This window comes from Dermacentor albipictus, chromosome 1 (assembly GCF_038994185.2).
Source record: "Dermacentor albipictus isolate Rhodes 1998 colony chromosome 1, USDA_Dalb.pri_finalv2, whole genome shotgun sequence".
Lineage (NCBI taxonomy): Eukaryota > Metazoa > Arthropoda > Arachnida > Ixodida > Ixodidae > Dermacentor > Dermacentor albipictus.
This window is the reverse complement of record NC_091821.1, coordinates 85,838,475-85,849,065: the sequence shown is the minus strand read 5'-3', so window position 1 is coordinate 85,849,065 and position 10,591 is coordinate 85,838,475. Positions and strand designations below refer to the sequence as shown.

The 10,591-nt window shown below is 47.1% G+C and overlaps 1 protein-coding gene across 1 annotated transcript in view; it reads left to right on the top strand.

Moving 5' to 3' along the window:
• The first annotated feature begins 3,983 nt into the window (after window positions 1–3,983).
• LOC135896240 (endothelin-converting enzyme 2-like) overlaps window positions 3,984–10,591 on the top strand; it is a 39,120-nt gene continuing 32,512 nt past the window's right edge. The window contains exons 1-2 of the mRNA XM_065424599.1: window positions 3,984–4,243; window positions 5,452–5,578. Of these exons, the coding sequence (XP_065280671.1) occupies window positions 3,989–4,243; window positions 5,452–5,578 (382 nt within the window). The 5' untranslated portion in view covers window positions 3,984–3,988. The remainder of the gene's footprint in view (window positions 4,244–5,451; window positions 5,579–10,591) is intronic.

Below are 10,591 nucleotides of genomic sequence, written 5' to 3'. Positions count from 1 at the left end.
CGATGGGGGGCGAAATGCACGTTAAAGAACCCCAGGTGGTCGAAATTTGTGGAGTCCTCCACTACGGCGTGCCTCATAATCAGAAAGTGGTTTTGGCATGTAAAACCCCAGAATTTCATTGTTAATTTTGCATTGCCTGTCGCAAACCGGAAGAGACAGTGCATCGCCTTGATAATGGTACGGAAGGAGCCCCAACAGCAGGTTTCGCAGCTTCGCCAGTTATTCTTTCCTCTCATTTCTACGTCGCACTTATTATCCGTCTTCCAAGGCCGACTGACCACATTGATAACAAAAGCCCTTTGATAACGCGGCCGAAGAGCCACTCTGACCGCGCACGAATGCATAGAATGTTTAAAAATCGCGGCTTTGTTTGCACCGTTTTATTTTTCATGAAAGTGTATACGTGCTGCAAAAACAGGTTCGTGTCAACACACACACACACACACACACACACACACACACACACACACACACACACACACGCACACACACACACATTCATATATATATATATATATATATATATATATATATATATATATATATATATATATATATATATATATTTGCGGCGTTGCTCTTGTTGCCATGTGGAGATCCCAAGGCAAGGATTATGTTTACCTTCTGCTTATTAGGGAAAGACATGGCAACTTGGGCGAAACAAAATAAACCTTTAAATCATTGTACTGACGTTGTAAATTCGATTTTCTGGTGATAGGTATTGTGGAAAAAAAGAAGTTCGTACACTTTATCTACGCTAAGATAGCAGCTATCACAGCTTGTTTCCAACTAACACCAAACGCGTCGTGTAACTTCTGCCGGGGCGCGGCAGATAACCTGACCTTAGTACCTTAGTACAATGACCTTAGTACAATCTCAGTAACGAAAAAATTACTTCCAGCTACTCCACTGCACTGGAAACAATATGCACTAGATTTTCTTCGAGTAATGCATTGCTCTTTTTTAATCTTGGTGAATTATAGTTCATAGGGACACCCTGTATATATTTATGACCGCTGCATGCAAGGGACGATATTTGCAATCCTAATAAATGTTATGTTATAAATGATTAGAAATGTGTTTTTATGAGTCGTTAGCATTGTTTACTGTAAAGAGAAGCAATACCGAGACACATATCATTGATGTGCATTTCACATGCCGTTGATGAAAGACTCTGCCGAAGGGGTCCCTGAATTTCATACGTTTTTTTTCAGGGTCCAGAAAGCAAGCAAAGCAATTTGAAGCGAGGTGAACATACAGCAATATATTCATCCTCTAGGCATATATCCATACCTTTAGAAATAATTTTTAAGTGGCTACCTCCTTCTCTTTTAAACATGTAATTAAATTTGTCCTGCGTATATGTTTAAATATATTGTGTATGTGCATAGAAATTGGAAATTTAAAACAATGTTGAAGTGAGAAAATACGGATGAGGCAGCCGCCGCTAGGGCTTCTAATGCGCGTGCCCTCCTATTGTTAGGATTTGCAGAAATAAAGCAAAAGCATGCATTAAAGCTTGTGCACGTCTGCGCCAACAATGATTCAGCAAGCTATTAGCACCAGTAAAATATCAAGCGAAAAGGTCGAGGAAAGTGAAAAGAAGCCTCAAATGATGTGGGTGACAAAGCTCTGGTAATGGCATTTTAGGTATGTGTGAAGGGCGGAGAGGCTTCGGCATCGCCCGGGGGGAGGGGGGGGGGCTCAGCCCATAATTCGTTAAATAAATGTTTATTCTAGACGACGTCATTCTGCTTCCTCATGACTTCTCGTGTTGTGCTGGACTGTTTAAATATTCATCAAGAATTTCAGTAGGCCGTGTGGTATACTTGGCATACTTTGTCACCCACTGGCAAAAGTGGGGGGTGGAGGAGAGTATTTCCCTTGCCTCCCCCTCCACCGTAAATACGCCTGTCGCACTCGGCTTTCTTTGTACATTGGCTTCGTCACATGGCAGTAATGCACCGAGCCGAAGCAGCACTCTACCGCAACGGTTATAGCGGGCAAGTGGTGCCACGATGCGAGTTATTCACGCATTTGATTGTGCGGTGGGACCAGAGCAGCCTTGGTTTATAACTGAAGGCATTGCGAAATTCTCTGAGGTGCACGTCGTCTGTAAGAAGAATCTTGATTTATCTTATTCGTATCATAAATACCATTGCTCATTTTTTTGTCCTTTGATCATTGTTTAAACAGAATCGTGCCAATTTAGGCGACTTCTCGTTGACAACCAATTAAATGTTAAAAAAGGGGAGAAAGGAGGAGATTCTGAAGGAACGTTTATTATTTGAAGTGAACAGACTTCAAGCGCGTTTGACTTCAAGCGCGTTTGAATCTTTAGATGCGACAGCATTTGCTGACTTTCGAGTGTGACATTCAAGCGGACGGAAACCAATCTGTATGGTGCTTAATGCATTACTGACTTAGTCATCTTCCACTTTATACCGGGTGTTTCACGATGACAGTCCCTCATTGTTTAAATAGGGGTTCTTTTGTCTGCTCAAGCTTCACTGCAGGGGTGAAAAAAATAAAAGTCCCCGGTGGATCAGTGTAGTAACCTTATTAACAATAAGATTCGCTGATGAATCTCTGAAGCATCAATGTTAGTACGACAGTAGCGTTGCAGGCGTTGCACCCCAGTGTTGCCCAAGATGACGCCGAAGGAAAACCGTCGGCTTTTGTAGAGCTTTCCATGTTTATGTTGTCCGTTCCGCTCATACCAGTGTTACGCACCAGGCGTTGTGGTGTGCACACAACTGCACGGCAGCACTAACGGTGGTGTTTGTGCGCGCAACGCGCGATCGTGCCAACCACGGAAGGCGCCCACACGCGCCCTGGCTCCGCTCAAGAGCCGATTGAGCGAAGCATGACGGCACATCCACTTGGCTCCTGCATTTCCCCAGCCAAACGCGTGCAGCACGTCTGCTCGTGCCTTCAAAGGCGCAAATATACTCTGACGTCTTCGACGCACCAGACAGCGGTCGGTGAAGCCAGATACGTCACGCCGGCGAGGATGGGAGCGACTAAAATTTGCGAGCCGCCAGCAGAGATTGCTTTGCCTTGAGAAACTTGGCGCTCCGGCGGGCGCGCCACGGGGTGTCACATGTCCCAACATGTGACGTAATTTGATATCCTGATAACGCGCGCTCCTGACATACTCGGTTTCTCTTTTACGCATCAAATAAGGCTGTTCTTTATTTATTCTAAAACGTGATTTGCTATGAGATCGTCGTTAGCTTACAAGTCGCAATTGGCATCGGCGGGCTAACATCAATAATTAATAATTAATTAGCGAATCTTTGTTATATGGGATAATAACTCATTCATCAGTTCTCGCCTCTATTGTGATTCTTGGCTAGGAATAACAACCACTGTGCCTCGAATCCTCTATGTTTTGATAATTAAACAGTCGCCGGTGAGGCACTCGGTACAGCTCTTTCTATCAATTTCACTGTCACGTGACAGCAGCCGTTCCTACGTTATCCAATTTGAAACCTTTCACAGCAAGCTTACTTAACTTTCACAGCAAGATTACTTAAGCTATATTCGAGCCACTTGCATATGATTAGAATCACCTTTCCTTTAGATTTGTACTCAAATAATTTGGTTGATTCATGGATTTATGCGGTAATTCTGAGCTCTAGATTCGTGAGCTCAGAATTAAATTTGACCACCTGAGGTTTTTGTAATGTGCACCGAAATCTAAACGGGCACCAGCGTTTTTGAATTCCGTCTCCCGCTCACTTTACATTGCCGCCGCCACGTCCAAAAATTTACCCCGTGACTTCGCGCTCAGCAGCAGAACGCCATAGCCAATAAGACATCGCGCTTAAGTACGGCAAACGTGACACGACACGTGGGGACAATTATAGGCACCAGACGCAATCCGCCAGCCATAAATATCTTGTCTACGCACCAGCGTGACACTATATACGAGGCACGTAGAAGCAGAAGAAGAGGAAGCTCGTCAGGTTCACTGACACCAGCTATGTCGTCCTCGCGATCCTCCAAGTCTTCCAGGCAGTCGGTGGGCTCAGAGCCGGGTGATGTATTTGTCGCCGCTGCTGGCACTGCCAAAACGCCACCTGCGGCAGCGCCGGTGGCAGTGACTGCCGCTGGAACGTCTGGAGACCGGGAGAGGCGAAAGCGAAAGCGCTCTAGCGCAGCGGCCTCCAGGCATCGCAGGGGACACCGAACCAAGAGGCAAGGCTCAAGTGACGAAGCAAAGCCCGCTGCAGCGCCCGTACGTGCACCTCTGCAGGGTGGGCTGTGTGTTTGAAGAATGCGGTGCAATGTGGGGGCGAGATCGTCACGGCCCTGTTTGCAGTCGCGTTGCGCCGCCCGAAGGGCGTATAAGATTCTAATGATTCAGAAACATAAATTATTCATCTGTCTTCTGAAGTGCTGAATCTCTCGCTGAGGTTTAGCGAGAATGTTGTAGGTGGTCAATGTCAGTTGTCGCTCTATTCGCTATTTAATGCGTTTCATACAGCTCGGTCAATCGTGAAGTACGTATACCATTTGCGCCTTGCGCCAAATAGTACTGTATAGTTTCGACTTTGTATGAAATTATTCTGTAGAAAGGAATTGATTCGTACATTATAGCTAAATGAGAAATGTCTATAAGAAGCAAATGTCCGACTTTAATGGAGGGGTGTGTGTGGGGGCGGGGGGAGGGGAGACTGACGTGGAGCAAACACTAATGTAACGTAGCGACACAAGCATAACACTATTGTACTTCGCCGACTTTATAATTTGTTTCTTGTCGTCTGCCATTATCATGACCCACGCATTTATCTTTAATTTATGGTTGCGTTATCCCTGTGGTAGAGGTTAGGCCGCATCTTCATAATTTTGTCACACGATAAATTTCACACAATTAATTGACAGCTGATCAGGAAATAATGCCAATAAATAGCTTACGCCACAGTATATTTTTTTTCCTGCCATTGTAGCAAAAAGTCCCACCCCTCTCGCGGATAACGTAAGGAGTTGCGCACTCTGTACCTGCATCCTCTTGTCTACATAGGGAGAAAGAGGGCGGCGGAAAGCCGGCCTTAATCCATGCGCAGTAAATGGTGATAGAGAAAGCTACATAAGCATGCACATCCCTTTTGGCAACACTTTAGACGCACGTGCAACAGCACGTTCCTTATCTACGGCGACCCAGGATTCTTCTGACATCTTGCAAAGGGGAGCACACAATTGTTGCAAAAAACAACAAAAAAGAGACCAGACAGGAAACACACTCTTTCCTGTCTTTCAGCATCTTTCCTGTCTGGTCTCTCTTTTTCGCACCGCTTCCGCGCTTGCCTTTGCAAGACGTTGAGCCAACTAGCCCGACAACAAACTATTCTTCTGACATGATCGACTACGGCAATGCAGATATAACGATGGATTGCAGCCAACAAATCCAAGTCCTCATGTGAGACATGAGTGCCTCTCGCGCAGCCTGTCGAGCCGGCAAGTGTCACACCGGTGGTCGTGGTCGAAGACGAGTCGTCGGGGGCGCAGCCGCCTGCGGCCACCGAAGAACAGCGCGAAGCTTCGGTCGCGGACTTACGTGCCAGAGATGCAGGTATGCGTGCATGGATGTTTGCCGTGTTTGAAGAGGACTGGTGCGTGAGATTTTTGAAGCTCCTTAGAAAATCGGGCAGTATACCTACCAACGGAAGGTCGCTGTCACGTACTAGGTCAGTTATTTGATTGTGATGTAATGTGTATAACATGCCCTATTTAAAATGAGGCGTTTTATCAAATGTTCCGGTGCGATACGACGCAGGTGTAGCAGCAGCGATCTCAGAGTTGCTAAATTACGAACAGTGATGTAGTGATGTCATTGAAACTGCCATCCAACAATGTTGAAAACTCCACGTATACGTCTCGCATTAGCACCGCATCTTTTACAGTGTATAGTGCTGAAAACTCGTGCGTTGCAGTTCACAATAAGGGCGCAGAACCTACACCAAGAACGCGCAACTCACGCTTCATCGCTGATATTACAGATATGTTTTGCGAGTAGTGAAACGAAGCCGTATTTTCTGACAACAGACCATGAATTCTCTGTTGGGCGGTCAGCGGGTCGAGCCATGCAGCACGATGGTGACGACCAGCATTGTAAGTGCCCATAAAACAGCCAACCAATCTATGAGACGTCGTCAACTATTCGATCACTTAATCCAAAGCGATTATACCGCGTGACTTTACAAATGCAGCCTCGATGAAGATAAAGAAAAAAAAAGTACTTCACAGGTGCGCGCCAATCTGACAATTGGCATATCGAAGACAGCGAAGCTATACAGAGTGCTTTTTTTTTTAGACAATGCAGATATTGTATAAAAAGGCTATAAGGGGCAGCGAACGTGGCGTTTTTGCACTCGAGTTCCTAGGTGAGGCGGACACACCATGCCGCTAACAACGTGACTTTCAGAAGACTAATCGACTAACGAACAACAAATTATTAATTAAATTTTTTTATTTGGGGCATAGGGGCAGTTATTTAAATGGCGAACTTGAAGGCACTCACATTTTAATGCACGTTCAGCTTTCAAAAATCTTAAAAGTCGCACCTAATTCGAGATAGTCATCATCAAATTTCAACGGTAAGTGCAGGCAATATCGAAACCGAGCGCCGCGGGAGCGCAGTAGTGGCGGCCTCGCTATCAGACCGAAACGCCCCGTGCGAGAAAGTTTGAAAGTGGACATCTCGGCCAGCCGCGGCGCCTAATAATATGTCATGCTTTGCCTGGCACGCACGTGCGGATGTGTGTCAGGCCAGGATTTGCCGCAGCAGGCTATCGTTGCAATCTGGCGCGCAGCGGGAGGCGCTCGGTCTCGATATTGCCTCGACAGAGCTTTGGAATCTGACGATGAATATTTCGAATTAGGTGCGGTTTTCAACATGTTGAAAGGATGGGTGTGCCTGAAAAAATGTCACTGCCTTCATATTTTCCATTTAGACAACTACCCTCAAGGCAGTAGTAAAGATGTTAATTCGGGAATTTTTGTTAATCAATCTTCTTAAGCTCACGTTATTAGCAGCAAAGTATATGTCCGCCTCGCCTAGGAACTCGTCTGCAAAAACGCCACGTTAGCTTTGCTCATTACTTTTTTATACAAAATCTTTATGTTCTAAAAAATCGGCCTCCATTCTACCTTGTGAAAGTCGATGTGCAGCGAAGCTGTTGCTGACGTTAGTCAAGCACGAACACCACAAAGCACGTGTTGCCGAAGTGCAGCGTATATCCTCATCCTTCTAGGCCCTCCGCCAAGCGGGTACAGGTGCCTTATTGAACTAATTGAATTTTTCAAAGTAAGTTGCATCAGAAAATTCTTAAAGTACGACTTTCACAGAAACTGCACACATGATAGCATGGGATTGTAAATTGAATGTACGAGAAAACCTAATTCTGCTACGCGTCCACTCAAAGGCGAAACCCTTTTCCAGCTGCCATTTGAGGTCTGTATGCGTGGCTGCGGCCGCTAGGTGGCGGTAGTGTTTTCGGGTGAGCACAGCACGAGCCCACGAAAAATCCCACACAACTAGAGGCTAACAGCTTCGCTGTAAAAGAAACGCCCTGTATAAGCGAGTTTCCACACCCTTCGAAAGTACTACGGGTCTATTTGCTGGCTCACGGCCTCGCCCGAACGCAGAAGCAGTGGCTGGCCTTTCTCAATGACCGTTCCCACACAGGCTGCGTTGCAGTACCACGGCGCCTGCTTTCACCGCCTCAGCCGTACAAACTCCCGGCTGACTTCCAACCTGGATTGTTGGGAGACATAATTGCCTCTAAAGCAACGCACGCTAACAATAGACACGAAAGAAAAACAATGACGACGACGATGGGCGGCATTTCTGAGTTAATTCAGGGACGAACTTAGTAATAAATATACGCATGATCACATGCGCAGATGGCATCATTCACACCTGACGAGACAACCAGCATTCAAAGAATATAATACAGCTGTATTGATGTATCGCCTTACACTTGCGCCGCATTTCGATGGGGGCGAAATGCGAAAACACCCGTGTGCTTAGATTTAGGTGCACGTTAAAGAACCCCAGGTGGTGAAAATTTCCGGAGTCCTCCACTACGGCGTGCCTCATAATCAGAAAGTGGTTTTGGCACGTAAAACCCCAAATATTATTATTATTATTACACTTGCGCCCTCTAATGTTTTCTATGTAATCGGCTTTCATTAATTCAGGAGCAGTCTGGTTCTTGCTGCTGCCTAGGATCTTTGTATCACGAAACCGATGGTTCATACTTTCAGTCCTTGCAGTGCGTAGGAAGATGCGATAATTCATTTTTCTTTGTACTCAGATCATGTTCTCTGGTTCGTTCATTCAGACCAGTGTGTGCAACGTAGGACTTGCTGCACGTCAGGGGAAATCATACAAAACTCGTGTATCACATTTGGCATATGTTGTGGCGTGTTTTAAATGCATAGCATTTCTTTGCCTAATCGTAGCCAAAGTCAAAGGTGAGGCCGTCCAAGGTCACAGAGTTTGTCGCCGATGCGCGCGTACACCCATGCGCCAGTTCTCTGACCGCTGTGGGCTCGGCCCCTCGTTGCTACACGCGCATGCGCGCGCTCTCCCACGCGTCCGCTCGCACACCGCTATACTATAGAGGCTAGAAGGTTATCTAGCCTTTCTAGCCTGTCTAGCCTCTATAGCTATACTGGCTTGGCGCCTTCTCTCCTTGCTCCACTCGCCGGTACGGCTGTGCGCGCCATAAACAGACGTGGCTCGGTTGCGCTAGCAGCGCTCTGTTGCGCGTAGACCTCTACTTGTATATACAACAATGGGCCCTAGAAAACACCCCGAGGGAAAGGAACGTAAGCCCAGGTTTTAAGCCCAGGCTGCACTTATGTTTGCCGACATGTGCAAGCTCGCACTTGTGCGCCTTGCATTTGCCGCGCCTCCGGAGGAATGGAGGTTTGCCTCTGCGAGAGACGTGCACCACGTGATTCGCCCCATGTATGACAGACATTGTTTCGTACTTTGTTTTTGACAGTGCTTAAAAATGCTGAAATATTGATAAACGCAATTGTTTTATCTTTAGAGTCGTTGGATCAACACAAAAGGTAAAGAAAAAGCCCATTCTCACATAGTAAAAAATCTGCCTCACTCCGTGTTGATTGTACCACACCGTAGCTGCACAGCCGGACGCGTGAAAACGTGGGGCAGCCACAGCGCCCAATATAGGGTCTCGAACATATTCGTACTTGCGCTGCGCTTGGACGCGTGCGATCTGTCCCGCATCATCTCCGCATGCGTAAGCACGCCGACGTGAGCTTGCGCGCGAAGGCTCTGCGGAGACTACAGAGGTATGCGATGCGTACCGAAATAGCGAGGCAGGAGGCGAAGCGACAGACCGACGTTATACGCGCGGCCGAAAAACAGCGGCACGCCAACCGAACGGCCGCCGCCGAACAGGCCGTTGATGGCGCCGATTGAGTGCGGCCACTTGCGGGACGCGTACTTTCAAAAGGACTTTGTCGAAGGCGAATTCGGTGCGGCGCGCAGCGTCTGCAACTGCCTCTGGTTCCGATCCGCGTATTCGCGGCCTGCGCGTGTGGCGGTCCTCGAGCGAGCGTTTCCCTGGGAGAATGTGAGTTCGCTTGGGCTTTGTGCCATGGGCAGGGAAGAACTTCTTCGCCCTGACTTCGATAATCAGCAAGGATGGTTATTGCCATAATTTTGTTCTTAAAGCCTTGCCTACTCAAGCATTTTTAGACAGCACGAGAACGGCCTCTGTTTACGCATGAACTTCCACTTTGTAACAACTCGCAGTTCTTAGACCTAAGTTTAGCATTTAATAGCAAGTATGTTTACTGGCGATACTCGGCGCGGGCGAATAATGGGCTGGTACCACATGACTCAGCCCATTCTAAGATAGTAAGATGGCGCAATGCCATACTTTGACTGGAATCCGCACTCAGAAAATCATGTGCTCAGGATGCAAGCGTCTTTCGACAATGAGGTGCATCGCCTCAACATGGCAGGATTCCCTGGTTCCTTGTTGACCTCGGTGGTGGAGACCGTCCTGCAGAAGGTAAGAGGTGCGATCGAGGAGAGCAACGAGAGTGAGTACGAGTACAAGGACTTTAAGAGCTGCAGTGGTTTCATGTATTCACAGGATGACCCACAACCTCAACATGGTTGCAGGCAGGTATGGCGTACAACTCGCTTTCTCAGTCCCTGTTAAGCTAGCTTAGCTTTGCCCTCGTCCTCGGGTGACGGAACAAGTCGGCAAGCCTGTGGGAAAAAACACGCCACAGCATATCCCGAATGGGATACGGGAGTTGTGTATGAGATCCCCTTGACGCGTGCGGCAAGTCCTACGTTGAACCGACTGGCTGATGTCTGAATTAACCAGTGAACATGAGCTAAGTTTAAATAAAAACGAACTCACGCATCTACCTACGCCCTGTAAGGACTGCAAGCGTGAACGACCGGTTTCGTGATATAAAGATTCTTGGCAGCAGCAAGAACCAGGGGACTCGTGAGAACCTATTATGTAAAAGGTTACAGGGTGCAAGTAGAAGTGATACGTCAATAGAACTGTATAACTCTGAGATTAGA